Here is a 22115-nt window from a genome sequence, read left to right as displayed (position 1 = left end):
GCCTGAGCCTAGCTAGGCCGCGATGATGTCGTTTCTCGGGGGGCACTGTTGCCAAAAACTCAACCGTATGCGTATCTGTAGGAGTGGCTTTGGAATATTGTAGGAGTCTAGTGATTGCAGTGCGGTGGTAGTGCGGTTGAGTTCGCGTCTGTCGAGATGGAAGGCAGCAGTGCGCTAGGAGGCAGGCCTGGGCAGAGGATGACTGGTATTCGACCCCGCTAAAAGCTTGTCTCACAGCCTTACACAGGCCGCCAATCATCGCATTAGCATATCACAAGTAGATTGAGTACATAGCCACCCAAGAAATCTATTACGAGCATTCAAGTTAAAGGGAAGTCTTTTCCCGCCCAGATCTATGTTTGGTAATCGCATATACTCTTCCTTCAAACTGAACACCCCGTCTAGTATGTATCTAGACTTTATTGTTTCTCGCGAGTGGCTTGAGTCCCGGCAGCGCGACGACAATGATCGAAAGAGTCATCTCCACCATACTTAAAGGATCTGGAAGAGACAATGTTAGCCTGGTTGTCGCGTACAGAAAATGTAGCACACAGGATGGCGAACTTACAAACGAGGTTTTCCTGTCCTGTTCCAATTTTGAGGCAGGCGAAGCGCACAATGCTCGAAGCAATAGTGAGCGCACCGAGCGCGAATGTAAGACCAACACCAGCCGAAGACCTCAACACTCCCTTCACCAGAAGTACAACAGGAACGGCGTAGACCGCGAGGTAGCAAGCCAAGTTGAGAGTAAAGTTCAAGATGAACGGCTCTGGCGCGTAGAAAACGGAGCAAGCGCCCTCTTCCTGAGACCACTGCACGGATACCGGTGTGCCACAGAAGAACGTGTCGTCGAAGAGGATAGTCAGGTAGCTCGCGACGACAAAGGCTGTGATACCGAAAAGCATCTTGCGCAGTCCCGGGTGACCGGCGAGGTTGAAAAACGCCCAGTAGAAAGCCAGCATGCTGAGTTTGGGGAAGCCCATGCCGACATCGTAGAAGTAGTTCGAGGCGAATGAGATCTGCACAACGTGTTAGACGCGCACTGAGTGTGACGATCAAAAGAACAACTCACCTTAGACAGCTTCTCCGACGTCTCATACTCATCCAGAACACCCATCTGATACGTGAGCGTATCGCAAATAATCAACCCCAACGCAACCAGCGCAGAAGCCAACAACAGATAATCTGACGCGTCCAACCTCGAGCGCAGACGAAACAAACGCGTGTACATGCGCGCCGCAACGAAACAGTATGCGAAGATCAGGAGGATCCATTCTGAGATCTATCACATTGTGACAAGTCAGCACCGTGTTTCCTCTTTGAAGATCCGCTTGTTGTATCACCAACTGACTTACCATGCAGTCTTTCCCATCAATGTAGTGTGCCATCTTCGCTGCCTGTGGTGTGACAGAGCGCAGTCACGAAACAGTCAGGATAAAAGCCGTTGGATAGATAGTTGCGCCGCACTTCGCTTCATCGGCGTACTGCAAGGAGTATGTATATTGAGCCAATTCCCATAGCATGCGGGGTACTATATTCTGCCGCGTATCCATTATACCATAGCTTCTGAAGGTATGTCTGGGCGAAGAATTCTACCGCCTATCATGCGAAACTGGGGTCGGACTTCTGTCCTCGAATTGTCGAATCGCATGGCAATGGGTGAGCCCTGCATGCAGGCGCGCGGAAGTTTGCCTGGAATAGAGGCGTTCTGGCTGCCGTGTTAGATGGGCTGATTCCAACTGTGATCCTTGCGCTTTACACACGGCTGTACCGTGTCGGTGGGTTCGGTCCATGGTGGGAGGAGCTTTTCAGGCGCATGGGACGAGCGTGTGAGTTCTTATTTCCTGGGTTGTGCAACGGATATCTGATTGAGCATCAAGGCTGTGTAACCTCTAATTCGTGGTTATGTTTTGTTCGGCCCTTCGCTGCTGATAAGCTTGGTCAAGCATCGTAGCTTCCTTTGGTGTTCGGTTAGGCGAACCGGTGGATGAATTTTGCCAAACGAGGCCTCCCGCATGCAGACCCTTCGGCCAATGCCGATCCACAGCTTCAACGGCAGCCATGCGGCACAGTCAAGAGTATTTGCAAAGGTGATTGAAAACCATTGAGACACGGAGCCATGGACTATTGCGGCTCGGCTGGAAGAATATACCGCTCGGCGGCGTTTTGGTGGCGTGTGCGGACCGCAGTGGGCGGGATGGTAGCGCAATCATTCCGGGTTGATGCGAGTGGTTAACCCAACGGCAAGGGTCTATTAAGTAGCACTACAATGTTGAGATGACCCGGCTGCTAAACCTCGTACAGACAGATTTTGTTCAATCCTTCGAATAAATTTTGCTTTTGCTGCTATTAGCGACTAGCTACATCTCAATGGAATTGACTCCTGAACCACCCTCATGGGTACTTGGCAGAAATCTCGTGTTCCTCATCAGGCGACTTGGAAAACTGCACGCTAACGCGGCGCGTCTCGTAGATGACATCTTTCCTTGACATGGTGTTCAGCTCTACTTCGCTGCCCGAGTCTTCATCAGTATGCACGCGGGCGGTGTGCTTGCCTCTTCTGGAAGGACGCAAAAAGTTGTGCGACCCGGATGCTGGTGTCTGGTGTCCATATGTGCGAGACCCAGAAGAGTGCGATTTCTTGTTCGAGGAGAAGAGGCTGCCGCGTCGTAGGAAAGATCTCATCGACGGCAACGAGACTACCATGATGGCGACGGCCATTTCGGTCATGGAAAGGACGTCTATACATGTGTTAGCGACAATTCAAGTTGTGTTTGGCTGCATGCACTTACAGACGTTGGTCCAGGCATATATGACCTCTATCGTTGCGAACCGAAGTACACTCATTGCTATCGTGACGATACCAAGTGAGAATGTCGCTACAAGACCCCAAATCTGGCGACGCCGGAGCTGTAGTGAACGAAGTAGAGGAAATGGCAACGCGAAGACTGTTGGTCCGACGTTAGTGATTCATGCGCTCTCTGGATGATACGGGATTGCTCACTGAACACGTCGGAGGTGATATTAAGGCTCCAGTCGATCCTGAAAACCTCTTTGGAGCTGAAGGTATTACAGGCTGCCTCATCAGGGGACCAATTCGAAGAGACCTGGCGCCCGCACCAGAAAGTGTCGAGAAAGAATGTCGACACCATGGCACTTGCAGTGAAAAGAGTCACTGCGTAGAGTGCTTTTCGCAACCACGGCATCGTCGGAGGGATGAGCCTATAGTATAGCGCGAGGATTGCCAACTTTGGCCAATAGATGCCAGTGTCGTAGAATGCATTGCCGGCGAATTGCACCTTCTTGAGAGCGATCACACGAGCTGTCGATGCCTCTGCATCATCCGTCATGCCACCCCATATGTACGTCAGGTAGTCGGTGACGAAAAGGCCAATGGCATCCAGGATAGACGCTATCAGGAGACTGTCGCTAACAGTAGGATACTGTCGTTGTAAAAGGCGGGGAACCAGTCGACCAGAAGCCAAGAATATGGCCAAGGCCATCAGGGTCGCCTCGATGGGCTTTGCAGATACGTTAGCAGAGTCATGTCAGAAAAGGAAGTACATGAAACATACAATTACAGCCTCTGGAGCAACGCTGTTAGCCATGATGGAGGAGAAATGGCGAATACACCATGAAGCAGTCGACGACAACTACGCAGAGAGAAAAGGATCAGATAAAAGCTATTATGTAGCGATTACAAATTCGAGGCCATCGCTTGGGTGTATACCAACTGGTAAGACGGACCCGATAACACGTCCGTCTTACCCTCCTTGTGGCAAAGGTACCTGATTGCTGCGATCATACCACACTGGCACACCCGACTGCTCGGCTGGCAATATAGGCGGAAATAATCAGTATGTCTGCATGGCGGGACCTGCAGTCACAGAAGTCGTTTGGAACGACATGGGTATATAGGATAAGACAGGGATTTTCGTTGGGCGGTATGTGAATGGATGGCGCCGAAACCGAAGGATCGAAGCCGAACCCGATGGCGTGTTGCCGATACTATGCGAGGCTGTATCTTGTGAGTGCTAGTATACGGTTGCTCCGCGCCGGAAAGGATATGGCTCAATGGCGAGGCTGTGATATGCAGACATTTGACCGTTATTTGTGAAGATCTTTCCTGTTCTGCCGGCCTCAACGTCTTTTCGTGTTTCCAGAACGTGAATGAGATCGCTTTCTCAGACCTATAATCTCGCAGCCAGATGGTGTGACAATCGGGCTGGCGTCGCAATCATGTTGTGCTTTAAAGGTCTTCTTATACATCTCCTTCTTCTTCTTCTTCTTCCTCTCAAATGCCTCTGACTTCGCAGACATTTAGTAGCGGCCACATCAGCTGCCGTTCAGTTTCCATTCGCCTTGTGATGGTGATCAGTTGTGAAGACGTCCCGACGTCGTAGCATCATCACGCCGCAGCATTACAGGTACTCGAAACATGCCCAACAACACTCTCGTGCTTCGTCGTTTCAAAAGCAATTCTTCCATCGCGAAGGAAAGGTCAATGTGATTGATGCACCAGGAAACCGTGCCGTAGGCACAGAGATCGTTGGTGTGATGGTTTGGATCGCCTTACAGTTGGGGCAGACACAACGCGCGAGCGCCGCCCTCCTCGTGCGCCGAGAAGGGTCAAAACGATGACGCGCTATCCATCCCAGGCCTCACCAGTACCAAAAGCGATTTTTCCGCCGCGAAGGAAAGGTTGATGCAAACACCAAGAACCGTGCCGTGAGCACAGAATTCGTCGAGGTAGACACAACGCGCGAGCGCCGCCTCGCCTCGTCGCGCGCCCAAGCGATGACGTAATACCCAACCCAAGTTTCATCAGCACCGAACGCGAAAACCCAACGCGTAGATCACAGCAGCGAGACCCACGCCACAACACCATGCCCTTTAGCCTGCGATCCTTCTTGAAACCCGCATCCTACAATGACAGCGTTTCCTACACCGACAGACTCCTTGCGCAGATCTTCTCCTGGTGTACCCTCCTCGGCTACATCCTCCTCCCATCGTTCTTCCCACAGCTAAACACCATTGACGAATACGCCGGATGCATAGAATATGAGGAATACTGGGACTGTCCTGAAGTGTATGATGATCTACCACCCACAGCCATACAGATCTCGGGTTCATTTTATCTCTGTGCCCTAGCCTGCTGCGTAGGTCTACTAGGCTGGTTGAATCTATGGCAGAAATACCAGAGGAAGGTTCAGTGGTTGATAAACTGGGTTTTCTTTCCTGCGTTTGTTAACAGTCTTGCGGGTATTGGAATGGCAGTTAGTAAAGTGGTAGGCGCGCCCGAGGGGCAGTACAGTATGGTTTTGAAAGTGGCGATGGTTGTGCCGTCGGCTTTGTCGGCGATGGCTGCAGTGTTGGCGTTGTGGTATCATGGTGGTATGTTTCGGGCTGCGAAACGAAAAGAGGATGTGGAGCCTATGGCTCTGGAAAAGGAGAAGGAACGGGATGAGGAGAGTTAGAATGGGGAATTTTGGTATGGATGGTTGGATTGGATTGAAATACTGATTTAATAAGTATTGGGTATCAAGAAATGAATGCCGTCAATCATGGGAATCTCATCGCGACGCATATCAAGCATCCTTACCCTCCTCCTGATTCCTCCGAAACATCTTAAGTCTCCACTTCTGTGTACTCCCCGCATGCGTGATAGCCTTGTACATGTTGAAGAGAAAGATGCCGATAAAGACGATTGTAACGAATGCCAGTACGACGACCACGGATATCTCAAGAGAGTCAGCTACCACAACGTTCCATCTCGTGCGATGTGAGTACGTACCATGCTGAAAACAACGAAGTAATAAGTGGCATCAAGGAAATGGTGATTATCTTTGAGTTCCTCCAGACCCACTCCAACTTGCATGGCTGATAGAACCAGACTAAAGAACACGAACACGATGAGGATCCAGGAGAAGTTTCGCTGGAAGAAGATTACGTAGCGATTGTATCCGTAGCTGTTTGAGGTGTGTTAGCAGACACATCTACCCCAGCGTTTGCTTTCAATGGACAAAAGATTGACTCACAGATACCCTCTCACGAAATGCGTATGCGCAAATCGTGTCCGATAAATGCTGTTGATCCTCCCCAGCCTAAGATCACCGAAATGGTAGCGTTTGTTGACTTTCTGTAGCGTGTTGATGTCCACATGGCCCATGAAATCTTTCACGAAAGCTTTCCACCAGTGCCAGGTGACAAAGCTCGGTAGAAGCGTGTTCTCGTGCGCGATCTTCAAGTCCAGCGGTGTAGTGATAAGCCACACATAGCTCACCAGAAACCCCGCGGCACTCTCCCACAGGCCTTTTGCTGTCTCGTCACCAGGATCCGCATCCGCAGGCTTGCAGATATACTCTTGCCAGAACTCATAGCTGAGCATCCATTCCGGCAACGGCTTGACTATAAGCTTCGTCGAGTACTTCAGCAGATGTAGATCCATTTGTTGCGTGCCTAGCACTTCCATGCCCAGCATCGTGTATCTATGCAATGGCCTGGCGCGCATGGGCCGGCCTGCCATCCATAGGTGTCCATGTATGCGGTTCAAGCGAGAGAGATCGAGGTCGTATAAGAGGAACTGACGGGGGTCGTCGTTGGTGAGGTATGCTTCGTTGTTCTTGCCGCTTATGGTGGGGAGGGACTCTTCCGCCGTGAGCGGTATTGCTATGACCGAGTCGAGCACGGGCTCACGCGGTTGCGGGCCTGTCGTGGTCCGACCTAGGCTGGTATTGACATGCCCATTCTGATGCGTGTTCTCGGATGGCGATGTGGGACTACTAAGTGTGGCAGCGGTGGCGGTTGGGGGTGGGATGGGACGGGGAGAGAAGGGCGGTGTCAAGGCGCTGTTCTGGTACTTGTAAGCATTCGCTCAGCGCATACCAATGCTGTCAGGCTCCACCTACCGTCTGTATTGTGATCTTATCAGCCATACTGTCCATTAGCGATAGGATAGTGGGTTATGGTATGAGTGGAGTGCGGCGCGGTGCTCTATATGACGCTTGACGCCGACAAGCCTGCTGCGGCTGTCGCACGAGGCTCATAGATGCAGGCACACCTGCGCGCAGCAGGCAGGCACCTCATGACGCAGGGAAGCAGCAACTGCGCCTTCTCGACGGCGCGCGGGAGCTACGGACAGCAATGTGGGGGCTGGAGGCGGGGGCTAGACTGCCTCGAGCTGAAGTTTGGCTCACAGACGCAGATGTGCCCTGGGGGTCCCATTGGTGAGCGGCTTCGTCAACACTATTAATAGTAGCGAACAGGTACCGAGCCACCACCATGAGAGAACCTTGGAAGGCGCGGTCTGGTTGTCAACCTCACTCGATTCATTGTGTCTCATCCATATCACGTATCAAGCCTGAGTATGGCATGGAGTGGATTACACGCCATCATACTCCTGCTATCAAAGTCCGGATGCAACCCCAGTTTGTACAGGAAAACAAAAGCTACTCAATTTGAATTGCCCAAGTTTCTTCCTAATCGTTCTGCTTGTGATGCCGTCAAGAGTGCCAAATTACCGTAACGCCACCTTCTAATGCAGTTTTGGATATCATTGAAGCCCTCCCATCTCATCGCATTGACCAAATCACTTGCAGTAGTTTGCAGGAAAGCTGCCCTGCTTTCCATTAACTTCACCCTGCCACCAGTCCTGTGAGCTTTGCGTCTTCTTGATCACGCGAATTCGGTCGCCTTCTTTGAAATGCAGATCGCCATCCGTGAGACTGTCAAAATCGTACATGGCTGTCACGTACTCGTACTGGAAAGATGCTATCTTCTTCGGTGGCGGTGGGGGCGGCTTCTTCTTCCCTGCGGCCGGGTTAGGTGACGAGGGATAGCCGGTTGGAGTTGACCCGTTCGAGGCAGAGGATATCTTGTTGTTGTTGAAGTAAGAATCACCGTTGGTCCCATTTGAGTAAGAGGAAGCCTGTGATGTAGACGAGAGACGGCGATCATACATACCCTGCCCAGCGCTCAGATGCGGTGAGCCGCCGATCTTGGGCTTTGAGGCGCTGAGAGAGCTGTATGAGGGCTTATTAGAGAGGCTTATGGGCGGGCCATTCTCGGAGGTCGATGACAAGGTCTGGGATGGTCGCGGGGGTCTTCCGCCTCCTGTGATGGTGGGCACACTGTCGCTGCTGCTGACCCTCCGACCAGGCATGACCTTGTTCCTAATGCCCAAGCCTGTCAACGTCTCTCCCTTATCTGGTAGTCTCATTGGCAAATGGACCGCCTTGCCCGTCTTCAGCAGGCCCAGGCTGGTCTCCATTTCCTGGCGCAGTGGTGTAAAGTTGGAGTCCCATAGTGGGATAACTTCCTCTGGCTCTGGTGGTGGATCGGGGTATCCTTGCTCGTGTGAGTACTGGTGTAGTACAGTGTACAAGTTTCCAATCAGGTTGTTTTGCAGCACGATCTGGTTCGCGAGGAGATGTGGTAGAATGGAGAAGGTTGCGGCATTCAGGCGTGGCAGGCGGTCTCGGAGGTTCTCGTCGGCGAGTTGGTATGCGTGTGTGGAGCGCTCGAGATCGACTTCGTGTTTGGCAAGAGCGCTGTTCTCGCGTTCTGAGCGTGTCTTCTTAGCCTGAAGGGTTTCGCAGCGGCTTTTGTAGCGCTCGTAGTCGACCTGCAATGGCGTGGTCAGCATGGCTCACAGCGTGGTCTATAGACTGACTGACCTTTGCATCCTCTCGCTTCTTGATAGCCTTCTCCATGGGCTTCAAGGCGTCGCGAGCCAGCTTCGCTGGGATGACCAATTTCCTGTCAATGTCCTTGACTTCCTCCATCATGTCGGTCTTCAGCTCGGAAAAGGCCTCGTGTAGGCCATGGACACGCTCCAGGACGGCAGGTGGGGTTTCGGCATGGGCATGGGTGGTGTTGGAGCCTTCGCCGCCGAGCGGTTTGAAGATGGCGTATATGAGCTCGACCGACGTGAGTTGGTGGTTGAGGATGTTGGTCCACGCGTCCCGCCATTGCTTCGCTGACGCTTCGAGCTGAGAGGGGGGTTAGTTGGAGATTCAATGCCAACGTGTATACTCGACTCGTGTGCCACGCATAGCATGCATAGCAGTCGATTGACGTGGGTGGTTGGAACTGGATGTGATGGGTTTGGATGGCTGGCCCCACTAGTTCATAGGACCGAGCAATGTGAGATGTTAAGCCACACCGGACGTACCTTTTCCAACATAACCTGCGAGTCGGTGAAGTCCTTCAGCATGGCTTCGACATCGGCCTCGTTGGGCGTCCTCGTAAGGAAACGCCCGGTAATCCTCTGCATGCGCTGCATCTTGCGATGTGATGGCAGCTATCGTGTGCGACGCAGGCCTGAGGTAAGAAGGACAGAATAATACGAGTTATGGGCGGAGGGCAGTAGGTAATGCTTGCGCGTCGACTAGCGGTGGCTGTGCTCACTGCTGTGTGTTAATCGAGGTGAGAGTAAGCAGGGGTACCGAAGGGCCCCGCACCAGGTTGTCGCGACAATTCGCTGGCCGCTTAGACCGATTAGTTGTCTAAAGTGGAGTGTGAAAGCCTCGCGGGGAGGAGTGATTTGCTAGGTCCCCTCCTAGACGCGGGAAGCGGATTCAAGATTGCGGTTACACCTGATGCCCGCGTTTGGTACCGTCAGCTGTGGACCGGACGGCATCATGGTACAAGGCCACCCAGCGTTGGGCCGCCGGGTACGAAGACGTGTCATGACTGAAGTGGAAAAGCTTGGGAAACGCGTACCCCTGGTGTATTTCCGGTGAAAGCTCAACCTTGGAAGGCATTAGGGTCTTAGGGCTGGGTAGCCGCTGCCGTAGTCTGCAGGCGCTAAACCACGTGCTCGCGCGCGGAACAGCAGGCGCGGTTTGTTCCGCCGAGGCGCGTCACCGTCACATCTCTCGACCTTCACCCTCACGACGACCCCGCCCTATGCCGCCCATGCGCCTCCCGACGCGTCTCGACCGAATGCATACGCGATGACGGCACCCCTTCGTAATACTCAGCATGCGTCGGCCATAGCTGCCATCACTGCATCCCAGAATAGCGCGCCTGTGGCAGAATTCCGTTGCCTCTACACACAAGACGTCAAGAGGAAGCAAAAGCGGTGGCAGGATGGCTATCTCAAGTTCCATACCTTCAACAGCCGGGTCATGGTATATGACCAGGCAAGGAACTTTCTGGGAGATACCTATCATAAAGACAGCAACGAGCTGCAGGAGGGAGATGAACTCAGCCTGAACAATGGCGCTCTAGTAGAGGTCGCCGAGGCCATGGGCATCACACATACCGACCTGACCCAACTACTTGAGAAGAAAACGAAAGATCAGCCACCCCGCCCGACCGCTCCTTCCCAGCCGAAACCGTTCCAGAGACCATCGTCAGTGGCACCAACCAATGCCCAGCGAAGTGCATCCCAACTGCGCCACAAATCGCTCAATACACTGCTTGGGACACCAAAAGGGCCCATTGGAAAGGCTCAGCCCATGAAATCTCCGTATGAGGCTCGCAAGGAAAAGGAGAACGAGCTGGTCGAGGAACCCACCCCGAAGAGACAAAAGACTAGCCAGCCACGCACAAACTGGAGAGCATCTAGCCCAGTCCAAGAAGACAGCCCCATAGCGAAGAGAGATTCGGCTGTACAGGTACAACCGTCCGACACAGCGAATGCTCGGAAACCTGCCAAGTTCATACCGCCTACAGCGACTGTCATCACGATAGAGTCCGAGTCCGATCCTCATCCGGCGGACTTGTCCGACGTCACTCTCCCAAGCACACCCCCGAAACTTGCCAGAGCAAGAGCACGATCGAGCGCACTTCATACCCCAGCACCACAGCCCGCTGTACCTCAGCAGCCACCCGTACAAACCCCAAGAATACCGAAAGGCAAGGTGCCAGTACCCAGTGTACGAGCGTTGGAGACTCCGAAGCAACGAGCGCCACCATCTTCACCTCCAGTGAGCGCCTCAAATCGCCTGACGAACGTCGACTTCGCGTTACAACCAACAAAGCAGCCACCCAAAGGCCCCACTCCGCCACCACCTTCGCCTCCTCCTAATCGCAAAGCAAAATCTCTTCGATTGTCGGCGGGCGTAAAGCGCGGAACCTTGCTGTGTCAGTCGCTGCCTCCGAAGACCATAAGGGCAGCTAGTGAGGCCAGAGCGACCAGTTCCAATGTCAGAGCTCGACCGGTATCACGCGTCACGAGCAAGGAGCCATCACCTGCAATATCACAGAACAGTAATCCGCAACAAGAGGTCGCCTCTGCAGCGTCGAAACGGGTGGCTAAAGCCAAGCGAAGAAATACAGAGGCACAGGATGGTGACAGTCTCCCACCAAAGAGAGCCAGAGTCTCCAGATCTCCCCCAGTCCCATCACCGAGTATTCTCGAAGATCCAGAAGTTATACATGGCCTCATGGACCAGCAACTAATAATTCCCTCGTCTCCACCTCAGCCTCAGTCCGTATTCTCTCCTTCAGAGACATGCTCCGGACCCAAGCCTACCACTACCAAGAAACTGGCGGACAAGACACCGATTGAACCGCCACCTAAACGTCAAGCTACAAAGTCAAAATCTCCTCCACCAGACAAGACTGTCCGAAAATCACGGCCAAGAAACAACAGTGTGGATAAATCTGCGTCAACGCGCAAAGCCCCATCGCCACCTGTACCCGTCCTTGATCCACCGATATCAGCATCGCGAGACGTCTCGCCAGCGCGTACTGAAGCCTCTGAAACACAATCACGCGCGTCATCAACTTCGCCTCGCAAAGTCCCACTCTCAACCGGCGGTTTCCCTAAGCGGCCACCGAAGCGATCCAAGAAGCAATCAGCCGCAACGCCCTTAGTACAGGAGGAGCCAGCTCCAGCCCCTCCAAATGAGTCTGTACCTCTTCCGCCGCATCCTCTCCGAGCGAACAAGAAAGGTCCCATGATGAGCACAACGGAACTCGCATCTCTCCTCCAAAAGCCCCACAACCTAGCCAAAGCCCTCCCTGACCCCATCGAAGACGTCTCAAACATGACCAGTGCAGGCAAGTCGCCGAGCCGAAACTTCAGACGCGTAAGAAGCGAAAACGACGCACCGATACCCAGCACAGCAGATGACTGGGAGAAGCGCAATCTGCCCAAAACGTCCAGCAACATAGCCGATACCGTAGACGATCCACCAGTCACTGCTGTGACCGAGGAACCAAAAAAGAAGAAAAGCAGTGGACTGGATGCGCTCATCAAAAGAACTGATCCTAGGCGGAAGTTCAAGAGGACTCAGAGTCTGCAGGTGGATACCAATGTTCCGTCGGCTGCTATGGGAGAGGTCGAGCTACCTAGTCCGGTTGTAGATAAGGATGTTGGGCCGTGGAGTACAGAGGCGGGTGATCTTTTTGATTGGAGACCGCCTGGGAGGGAGTAGGGTGGTGAGAGAGTGTGGAAGGCTGATGGCTTGCCTTGAGTCGTTGGGAAACACTGGCAGCCATGTCATATGAGAGTATGTAGCGATGATATTATGATATTGATACCCTGTAGCATCGCAATAGCAATTGCACTCTTTTTCGGTAATGATGTTCATTGTCACGACACAATCATCGACTTCATTTGCTTCTTTCTTTCGGCTTTCTTCGTCCTCATGGAATTCTCCAGTTTCGTTTTCGAAATACACGTAAAGGATCCACACAGAGATTCCGGGATGTAACTATCTAGAAAGCTATCAAGTCGCTGTCAAGGCAAAGGCAAAGTACCATGTTGAGCTCGACTCCACTCATGTGCGGTCATGCTGGTCATCTTGATCCTCAATCTCTCATAAAATTGACGTATTCCTTTTTTTCGCCAAAACATAGAACGGTGTAGTCGTCTTCTCGAAGAAAGGCAAGAGACGCCGTGAAACCATGAGGTGGTCGCGTATACTTTTCGTTTTTGCTTGTAGTATCGTAGCTGGCGACGAGGGAGACGGAAAACGACATGACACGATACATCGCTTCTTTTGAGAGCGTAGGAGCCCTAGAGGGATAATGTTGGTGTGATAAAGTAGCATGTAAGTCTGGAGGCCATGCCCTACCACTACTCATATGTTTTTTCTATGAAAGACCAGGGTCTGGAGACCGCACCATATACCATCTCTCCCTCCGTTTTGGAAATCGTACTTTTGAGAAGAAGAGGACGTGGGGATGAGGAAAGGGGACGGACGTGTAGAAGCGTTCCTTTTATATGTGCCTGGGTGGACTAGCCGAAAAGGCCAGGACGATATCGGCGGCGTAGTAGGGCTTTTGTAGACCTGTTTTCTGCAGGAGGAGAAACATGATCCCTTTCGCTTCCTGATTTTGAACTCCGGAGATTGTAAAAAGGTATGAATTTTCCACTCCAGCAGCACATGATCAGCATCGAGCGCCATTTTGGTAGATTCAGGCTCGGTATCGTATCAATGTATTTCGAAAAGGACGGATCCGAGCGACGCAGTTTCGTGGCTCGCACTATCCGCCATCTCCAAGCGTCTTTTGGCAATCCCAGAAGGAGGAGAACGACATGGGCTTACACACGAGTGCTTTTGGTTGCGCGAGGACAGAGACATGTTACTACAACATCTTTTTTTTACCGAAGCTGTCCACACCCATGCAGTCATGTCGCCGAAGTTTTTAGATCGCAAAGATGGAGTGATGTAAAGGAAGAAGAAGAAGAAGAGCGTACTGCGTATGGCGTTTATATATTGCTCACGGGCACTAGTCATTGAGAGAGAACAGCTGACAGTAAGATAACATGGCTCATCATTCTCCCAATAACTACCAAAAGATACACCAAAACGCCAGCATGCTAGCTTCACGCCGGCACGACTTGCACCCCATCCAGACATTACCTGGACTCCAGAAACACCCATGGCTATATATACCAAGCAAAGAAATGCTGACCTCGAACACTTCAAAGGTCCGTTGCTTGGGAACACAAAAGAGGATATATACGCAAACACCTCGTTTCCTAGCCAAAACAACCAAACGCCCGACTCTGCGACATGCGCGAGCCACAAGGCCCAAAGCCAATCCACATCTTGACCACCATGTCTACGATGTCTTGGTCTGCTTCTTTGCTGTTCCGATGTGCGTGTTGTGTACCTTCGTTGCGAATTTGAGACTCGTAATCGTCTCTTGGAGATGTGCTTGTAGCGGGCTGACCATGACGAACATGAGCGTTTTCGAGTTGCCACCGAGCGAGTATTGGAGGAGGTATGTGAGCTGTGTAGATGTTAGTGTGTGAGTCACTCGACATCAGCGCTGTGTAACATACCTTGGAGTTCCTGTACGGTACGTGTGTACCCTCCTTTGACCCAAGAGCGTTGATAACGTCGCCCAAACAGCTCAAACTCTTGTTGATATTTTGCGTCTCCTTGAGACGCGCACCCTCAGCCTTGGAGTGCTCGAGTCGCTCAGATCCGGCAAGATCGACCAAGTTCAGTGTGCCTTCGCTCCTCTCACCGGTGATCTCGTTGGTTCCGACGAGTTTCAGGATGAAAACAGAGTGACTTCGGCTGGAACGCATGTTGGCCTTGGTAGCTGCTACCGTCCTGTTCTTGTCGGCAGTCATCAAAATCTCCTCAACACTCTTCGGACCGTCAAGCTTGACACTGACAGCGTTCTCAAGGATCGTTTGCTTTTTCGCCGCATCGTGTCGCACCTCTACCTTCTTCTTATCTAGATCCTCTGAGCGGCCAAGCAAGTCGTTGTATGTCTCGTTGTAGACTTCCAGGAAAGAACCTTCCATGTTGTATGTCCAGCCCTTCTCTTGCAATCGCTGCGCTTCGTTCCAGATCTGAGCTGTTGCACGAGGGATCATGCCGTCAGCCGATGACATGGTGAATGTCTTTCCGGCTCCTGTTTGACCGTAGCAGAAAATGCAGACGTTGTAGCCATCAAGAGCGCTTTGCACAAGCTGACTGATCTCCTCGAAAACTTCGCTGTTCTGCGAGGCTGGACCAAACACACGATCGAAAGAGTAGGCATAGGCGGAGGTGATATCTTTGCCAGTCGCACTTTGCTTGCTTGGACCGAGAACTGCCACTTCTTTGCTGTCGGTATCGGTGTCAGGAAACGAGATTTGCGCCGGGTTGCGTTCTGTGTCATGGGTTGGCCTCACACGACACATAACTCTGATGTTGCCCTTAAGTTCCTGCACTTGGTTGAAAAGCTTCCGTCGTAGTGTTTCCTCTTGACGAAGTTTGTCCTCTGCTCTTTTCGCAGCCTCAATGGCATCGTCCATTCGCTTGTGAAGTTCGTTGAAGGAGTTTGCTTGCTGCTGGCTGTCTGACTCAAGGAATTTAATCTTCTCCATCATTGCCTTGTTTGCCGCATCCAGTGTGAGGTTGTTGGTAGTCGATTCTGTAAGTTGTGCTTGGAGGCCATTCTTGAGCATCCTCTCACGATCGAGTTCGGATTTGACGTTGGTGAGCTCGCCCTGGACAAGTTGCGCTTCGCGGTGTTTCGTGTCTGCTTCCATAGCCGCCGCTCGGAGTTTTGAACCATACTCCTCCTCGATCTTTTGTGCTTCTTGTGCGCGCCTGCTTCGCTCCGACTCGGTGTCGGCGTCCAGCTTCTTCCGTAAGCCAGCTAATTCCTCGTTGTGTTCTTTCAGCAGCTTGTCGATCCGTTCGTCAAATTCGCTGCGCATCTTCCTTTCTGCCTCATCTCGTTCCCTCTGCATTCGGTCGGTGTCCTTCCGATGCTGCGACTCCAAGTCCTCGACTTCGTTGCGTAGTTTTCGCCGTACATCGTCGACTTCGTATGTGTGTTTCTGTTGCATCATCTCGAGTTCCATCTTGACTGACTTGAAGCAACTTCGCGTATCGTCGAGCTCGGACTCTAAGCCTTTGTTGACTATCTCTAGGCGCGCGCGGATGGCCTCGAGTTCCGTGACTATCGGAAACGGCGTTAGCATGTGTGTATTTGACTGGAGTCGAGACTGAAAAGCAGATTTCGTAACATACCGCGACTTTGAAGTTGTTGGATCGACTCCTTGTAGTCAGTAGCCTGTCGCACGTCTGTTTCCATCTTCTCCTTGAACATGCGGAAATCGCGTTCCATAGCCTCCATGCGGTCGTTGTAAAAGTCTGGGCAGCGATCGTTAGTGAAGCGATTCAGAAAGGGTGCTTGTGCTGATCTGCGCGGCGTAGATGGAGGTCGAAACGGTGACGGGTCTACCTGCTGCTGCCGAATAGGAGTAGGTGTAGGCTGGGGAAGATGGGACTGGGGTTTCTTTGGCTTCAGGAATGGATTCGTCCCGTTGTCAGAAGTCATACCACATCCGACTGGACTGCCACGCACGTCTGCCTTGGCCGCGCCCAATGTGAGCGCGCCAACCGCGGTGCAGATGTCGTCGCAGTCGGTGTCGGCGGGTTCTTCGATGACCGGAGTGACGGGGCGGAAGTGGGAAGGAGATGAGACTGCTCGCGGACCTGACACACGAGCGATTCTCTGTTCGGATACACTGAGGGAGGCTGTGCGCTTCTTCAATTGAGGAAGCATGCCACCAGGCACTCTTGCACTGGGGTAGGGGTTCGTAGACATAAGAAATGGTTGCACACCTTTGCGCTCTGCTTGCTCACTGTCGTCATCGTCATCTCTGCTCAGCATTGCTGTCGCCGGACGCGGCCCTTGCTGGTAGGACTTGCTCCGAATATGGCTTCCGTGGCCGTAGGCTGACTTTGGCCTCGCAGCCCCGGTAGTCTTGGGAGCTCCACCAACACTGCCACTGAGCGTGGAGGCGGCGGGGTGTCTCGCTGTCGGTTTCGAAGTAGCGCGCGACGTGGACGCTGCGAGTCCACGCGCCAGTGTACCTTTGATGCCATTCGACGTCTTGGGCGGCGGGGGTATTCTTCGAGAAATCGGCTCGCCGGCTTGCTCTGCAAGCGTCTTCCGTTGCTTGAATGCAGGCTCGGGTACTGGAAGAGTCAGCGACCTGTCCGGTGCGACTGGTATGAAGAGGGGCAGTTTACAGCCGGAGGGCTTGTGTTTGGCCGTGGGTATCGGCATTCCACTGCGTGCGTTCGCGCCGGCTTCGTGCAATTCGCCCAGGGCTTTAGGAGGCGGCGAGGTGATGTGGGAGAAGGTAGACGGCGGTTTGATGCCCGAGCGCTTCGCGATACCCTACAATGGTCGTGAGATTAGACTCGAGCCGGGCAAGGGATGGGGATACGTACAGTGTTCTCGTTGGCAGTGTCCATCATTAAATCGTATGTACCCACGTCTAGCGAAGGGAAAGATAACAGTAAAGCATACCCCGGCGCGGCCAAAAGCACAAGCGCGTCGTCGTTGTCGTTGACGTTGGTGTTGCGGATGTCGGATATCGATTGTTTGGGCCTGCGCTCGGACGGTAAACAGAGGAAGGCGCGATCCCTGTCATCGCATGCTAGTTTCGGTTAGCCGACGCAGCGAGAGCAACGCCCACCTGCATCTCGACAACTTGAGCGTCCTGCACTAGGTCATTACCAGCGTCAATTACGCCAGCCTTGGAATGCGAATTACGGTTGAATGTAGCCTTCCCGACGTCGGCTCGATCCAGATTAGCCGAATACGGCACGATATCAACGACCAGATGTTAGCAAGCAGACGTTACTGTAGGGTAAAGGTTCAGTTCGACTCCGAATCGAACAATGGCTGCATCCTTCTTCATCCGAGAGCGATGCGTCGATAGCAGCGCAGAAATACGTTGTGACTTGCTTAAAGCTGTTCGGTTGTGGCTGCGTATGTGATGGCTTGCGACCCCGCGCTCAAAGTTAGGCTTCTCTGCTTATCGTCAGCCTGGGGGTCGGAATGTCTCGCCTCTTCAACCCCCTCCCTACCTCGTTACATCTCGAAAAAATGCCCTGAACATATCTTTTTCGCGCTCTTCATGAGTTGCTTGTACTGACGTCATCCTAATGGCCGCCACGGAGCATACATTCAACGCCGAGGAGTCGACGCTTTGCGAGAAATGCTCCGTCTTGCGCATCGACGACAGAGAACTAGCTATTCACGAGGCTCAGAAGGACGATGGAGAAAGTACTTCGAGTTGCGATCCCAGCTGCAGATTTTTCCAGCAGCGATTAAACTACATACACTGCGACCTTTTCCCGGACTTGCCTTACTTGAGAGCTACGGCTGAAGAAGGATGTGCGTTCTGCGCCATGTTACGCAATACCGTGCTTGGACAAGACTTCGTCAAACCTGCTCGAGTTACGTTCAGCCTGAGTTATAGCTGGAAATTCTTTGCAGCTCCTGAACGGGGGGTTTGCACCCTCAACGCGCATATGCAAGTGGGAGATGATGGGCCGGGCAACTACTATGTCTGTACACCAGGTACCTTCGAAGTCGACTGCAAAGAAGGTGATAGTCGTTCCGATCTACTGAAATTTCTGTCTGATTGTACCAGGTGATTGCCAGAGATGGCTCAGAACAGAACTCGCTCCATGGACTCAAACGTTGTGCGAGGAAAATGTCGCTTGGATGAGAGGAATGCTGAATCAATGTCACGCTGAGTGCGGTTCAGCCTCAGCACCTAACTTCCTGCCAACCCGTCTCATCGACCTTGGGGACAGTGACCAAGGAGGACGCATCCGCCTGATAGAATCCTCGAATACGCAATTACAGCCACCAAGCCGTTATGCCGCACTTAGCTATTGCTGGGGTACAGAAGAACAAGCTGCTCGACAGCTTACCACTACAACTGTGGTCTTGTCGCAGCATCTCGACGGTATCCTCTTCGACGAGATGACACCCGTCATGCAAGATATGGTCAAGACAGCAAGAGCCTTGTTGATTAGATATATCTGGATTGATGCGCTTTGCATTGTTCAAGATGACATTGAAGACTGGACACATGAAGCTGAGCGCATGGGGTCCGTTTATGCGAATGCTTTTGTCACAATCTGCGCTATATCAACTTCCTCTTGTCTGGATAGCTTTCTTGATCGACCTGCCGCGCCAGTCAGCGTCGCCTTTCAGTCTTCGTTGCATCCCAATATAAACGGCCATCTTAACCTGCGCCCTGAACGCCATGAGCGCCGGGGACCGGGAGGAGGCTTCGCCATCACCCAGCGTGACAAAGACCTGAAATCTGGCACATGGTCCCTCCGCGCTTGGACGCTACAAGAAGAAGAGTTGTCACAAAGGCTACTTTACTTTGGGGCTCGCCGAGTCCATTTCTCATGCCCAACACGAAGCATCACCGAGATGGAGCCTGTTCCATCGGATCCTGTGTCACTCTTCTCTTATCAGCTGCAGCGGTATAAGCAAGGGGACCTCGACAGGAACATTCTCAGGGATTGGCACAAACTTCTACTCTCTTATGTTGATCGCAAGAGCACCAAGTCTAAAGATCGCTTTCCGGCGATAGCAGGACTGGCGAAGCTCATGGCCGAAGCAACTAAATGGACCTACGTCGCAGGGCTATGGAAGGAGGCACTACTTGAAGAATTGTTTTGGTGGGCCTTCCAATGGGATGATGTTACCAAACAGCAACTGTTCGTACGATCAATAGCCGAAATACCTGCTACATATATCGGCCCTTCGTGGAGCTGGACGCATTGTTGCTACATTCTGTTCAAAGAGTTCAATCCTACAAGGTCGGAAAACCCACAATCGCCCGACTATACGACCGTAGACTTCCGCTCTGAGTGTCATCACCTGGAAGCTACATGTGCATCTGAAGGTGCCAGTGCCAATCCTTATGGGCGACTCACAGGCAGCAGACTTCGCATTGTTGGCAAGATCATCAAGCCGGATCAAACTTGGAGGCTGGTGGGTGATGACGAGTACCCTGATTCATGGGAGCTAACACTGTCGTATGGCTCCTACGTGGCCGAATGTGAGGTGGATTGGAGATGGCACTTGGAAGATATAGAGCTGGATGATCCAGGTGTCTCCCTCTTGCTACTTGGAAGCGATTACGGGCGGATATCCTCGTACCTAGCGGAAAAAAACTGGGGTGGCAGGGAAGAATCGTCGCGTACATTACAGTTCGACGAAGCCGGCGAGATGACCGAAGAGAGCGTTCGGGCCTGCGAAATACCAAGCAACCGTAATGCGCACGGGATGCTCATACATCCTATTGACGGCGGCACCAGATACATTCGAGCCGGCCTATTTCGAACTACGCAAGTCGGCGCATTGCTCCCATTCATGGAACGCCCATTTGAAGACGTGGAGATCGTTTGATTACATCACACATCACGGCTTGAGATGTTTCGAAACCTCTCAACTTCTGTCAGAACTGTTCCGATTCGAAAACAAGCCAGCGGGAATCTCAGCGACCAGCATACTTGCAACGTTATCGACGATGAGCAACAATCGCGGAAAGATAGGAAAGGCAGAATTTGAGAAATACAGGACATGAGCTATGAGTTCGGCGTTCCCATTGCATACAGTTTCCCTAGTAGTAATCCAAACGTTTTTCTTTCAAGAGCATCGGACTAGAGTATAGGTGCCCAAGATGCCACACGGAACGACCCCAAATATTGGCTTGAACCAACATCAAAAGAGAGTAGACTAACTGCGCCAAGCTGGCTAAAGAATCATTTGTAGATGCCCTTTTTCACTTTACGCTGAGGCCCGAATTATTGACTACATCTGAATAGATATCACATCGCAGGGAAGAAGCCAAGGACGCGACTGGAGCATGAGGCGTACTAACTCTGAAGGTATATATTCAGATAATGCGCTCGCAACTAGAAATGCAGTGCTACAAAAGAGGCACAAAGCCATGGCCTACTCATCGTTCTACATCGAACTATCTTTCTCTTTCCTCCGCCACCTTCTCTACCTCTCATCCCATACCCTCGTCTACCGTTTCCTCCTCCCCCAAACCTTCAAAAACTCCACCTTCTCCTCCACCCCCAATCCAACCCTTTTGACCCTGCCCAACCTCGCCAAATCCTCCGCAACCCTCTCAAGGACCTGTTGTTCCTTCTCACTCACAACGCCGTCATCGCCATTGGCCTGACCACCAACATCGACATCCATGCCATCACCCGCCTCACCATGCTTGCCACTGAACCCGTTCCTAAAGTCTGGTTGATCGAAGATATTCGCATCGTAGCCCGACGCCTTGACAGAGTTCTGTTTCGAACCCGATGTAGAGCGGGAAGGTGAGTCCTGATTGCTACTGTTGTATACGCGCGAAGCGATGCGGACGCGCATTTGGTGGGACGGTTTGCTGAGGAGGCCCCAGAACCAGGAGGGGTAGCCGCCGGGAACGGGAGTTGTGACGTCCTGGGGTGTGTAGCGGAGGTTTACGGGGTAGATCTTGGTCTTGCCGTCTGCGCTCAGCAGGCTGGGGCATAGTGGGAGGATGCCCCTGCCGTTTGTCGTGGTTGTTTCGGGGAATACGCAGATTATCCTGCTTGGGTTCTCGTCGGTGAGTTGTTGGAGGGAGACGAGCTTTGAGGCGTCTGGTGGAGAGAGGGCGGGCGGGGAGAACGCGTGTACTATCGCGCGGAAGAGGGTTATGCGTTCGACTTTTCGGTGGTGGGGGTATGAGCGCGTGAAGATGGGCTGGAAGATGCCGGCGAGGTAGAGCGGGTCGAGCGGTGACGTGAAGGAGGACGCGATGATTGTGCCGGCTTTGGGGAGGTTGTCTTTCGCAGAATGTAGCTGTCTGTGTGATGTGTTAGCAATGGTTCGTCGCATTGAGCCTCCAGATTCCAATCGTTGTGAATAATTTGACATACCCTCTCTTGACACCGTCAACCTGCAAGTCCACCCACCACACGCCAGGGATGCCCAGCATCAGCCACAGCACCCCATACTTCAATCTCCTACCCACGGAAATCCATTCGAGAATGCAGAAGTATAATAGTGAGAAGGCGACGAAGAAGGGTGCGCGCACGCAGAAGAGGAAGAAGTATAGCGGCTGCCAGATAATGCCGACCGGTGGGGGAGGGACAGGAAGGAATGGCGCTATAGCCGTACCTGCAGATGCACTGTTAGCTATGGACTTGCTTTTGTGTTGCGAACGACAGGTAGTGGGTACATGTCGCTGGCGGGAAACGGCGACGTGTAGTAATGGGGCTTGAGAACCGGTGGCACTCTGGCGCAATCGCGGAGGGATTACTCAAACGTACCTTTGTCGCGGAATTGACTGTATCTCTCCATGACGAGTGATGTCTAGCAAAGGAAGATGCAGA

At 52.6% G+C, this 22115-nt stretch overlaps 7 protein-coding genes across 7 annotated transcripts; 1 reads left to right on the top strand and 6 right to left on the bottom strand.

Moving 5' to 3' along the window:
• Positions 1 to 412: 412 nt before the first annotated feature.
• J4E88_002178 (uncharacterized protein) lies at positions 413 to 1388 on the bottom strand (the record flags this gene model as incomplete). Its single annotated transcript, XM_049395844.1, has 4 exons — positions 413 to 501; positions 569 to 1019; positions 1073 to 1282; positions 1356 to 1388. The coding sequence occupies 4 exons, from the start codon at positions 1386 to 1388 to the stop codon at positions 413 to 415; spliced, it is 783 nt and encodes a 260-aa protein (XP_049258248.1).
• Positions 1389 to 2394: 1006 nt separating this feature from the next.
• J4E88_002177 (uncharacterized protein) lies at positions 2395 to 3608 on the bottom strand (the record flags this gene model as incomplete). The annotated part of the gene is made up of 4 exons (XM_049395843.1): positions 2395 to 2741; positions 2793 to 2948; positions 3005 to 3521; positions 3576 to 3608. 4 exons carry the CDS (start codon positions 3606 to 3608, stop codon positions 2395 to 2397), a joined length of 1053 nt encoding a protein of 350 aa, XP_049258247.1.
• A 1980-nt stretch (positions 3609 to 5588) lies between these two features.
• On the bottom strand, positions 5589 to 6944 carry J4E88_002176 (uncharacterized protein; the record flags this gene model as incomplete). The annotated part of the gene is made up of 3 exons (XM_049395842.1): positions 5589 to 5741; positions 6053 to 6853; positions 6909 to 6944. 3 exons carry the CDS (start codon positions 6942 to 6944, stop codon positions 5589 to 5591), a joined length of 990 nt encoding a protein of 329 aa, XP_049258246.1.
• A 644-nt stretch (positions 6945 to 7588) lies between these two features.
• Positions 7589 to 9283, bottom strand: J4E88_002175 (uncharacterized protein; the record flags this gene model as incomplete). The annotated part of the gene is made up of 3 exons (XM_049395841.1): positions 7589 to 8623; positions 8676 to 8990; positions 9173 to 9283. 3 exons carry the CDS (start codon positions 9281 to 9283, stop codon positions 7589 to 7591), a joined length of 1461 nt encoding a protein of 486 aa, XP_049258245.1.
• A 673-nt stretch (positions 9284 to 9956) lies between these two features.
• J4E88_002174 (uncharacterized protein) lies at positions 9957 to 12389 on the top strand (the record flags this gene model as incomplete). The annotated part of the gene is made up of 1 exon (XM_049395840.1): positions 9957 to 12389. The coding sequence occupies one exon, from the start codon at positions 9957 to 9959 to the stop codon at positions 12387 to 12389; it is 2433 nt and encodes an 810-aa protein (XP_049258244.1).
• Positions 12390 to 14025: 1636 nt separating this feature from the next.
• On the bottom strand, positions 14026 to 17180 carry J4E88_002173 (uncharacterized protein; the record flags this gene model as incomplete). The annotated part of the gene is made up of 4 exons (XM_049395839.1): positions 14026 to 14196; positions 14249 to 15870; positions 15942 to 17100; positions 17154 to 17180. 4 exons carry the CDS (start codon positions 17178 to 17180, stop codon positions 14026 to 14028), a joined length of 2979 nt encoding a protein of 992 aa, XP_049258243.1.
• Positions 17181 to 20772: 3592 nt separating this feature from the next.
• Positions 20773 to 22083, bottom strand: J4E88_002172 (uncharacterized protein; the record flags this gene model as incomplete). Its single annotated transcript, XM_049395838.1, has 3 exons — positions 20773 to 21586; positions 21660 to 21900; positions 22053 to 22083. 3 exons carry the CDS (start codon positions 22081 to 22083, stop codon positions 20773 to 20775), a joined length of 1086 nt encoding a protein of 361 aa, XP_049258242.1.
• Positions 22084 to 22115: the final 32 nt, after the last annotated feature.

Source organism: Alternaria novae-zelandiae (assembly GCF_023758075.1).
Source record: "Alternaria novae-zelandiae strain BMP 2774 chromosome Unknown scaffold_3, whole genome shotgun sequence".
Taxonomy (NCBI): Eukaryota; Fungi; Ascomycota; class Dothideomycetes; order Pleosporales; family Pleosporaceae; genus Alternaria; species Alternaria novae-zelandiae.
Note: the sequence above shows the minus strand (reverse complement) of the source record. Positions and strands in the feature narration are given on the sequence as shown.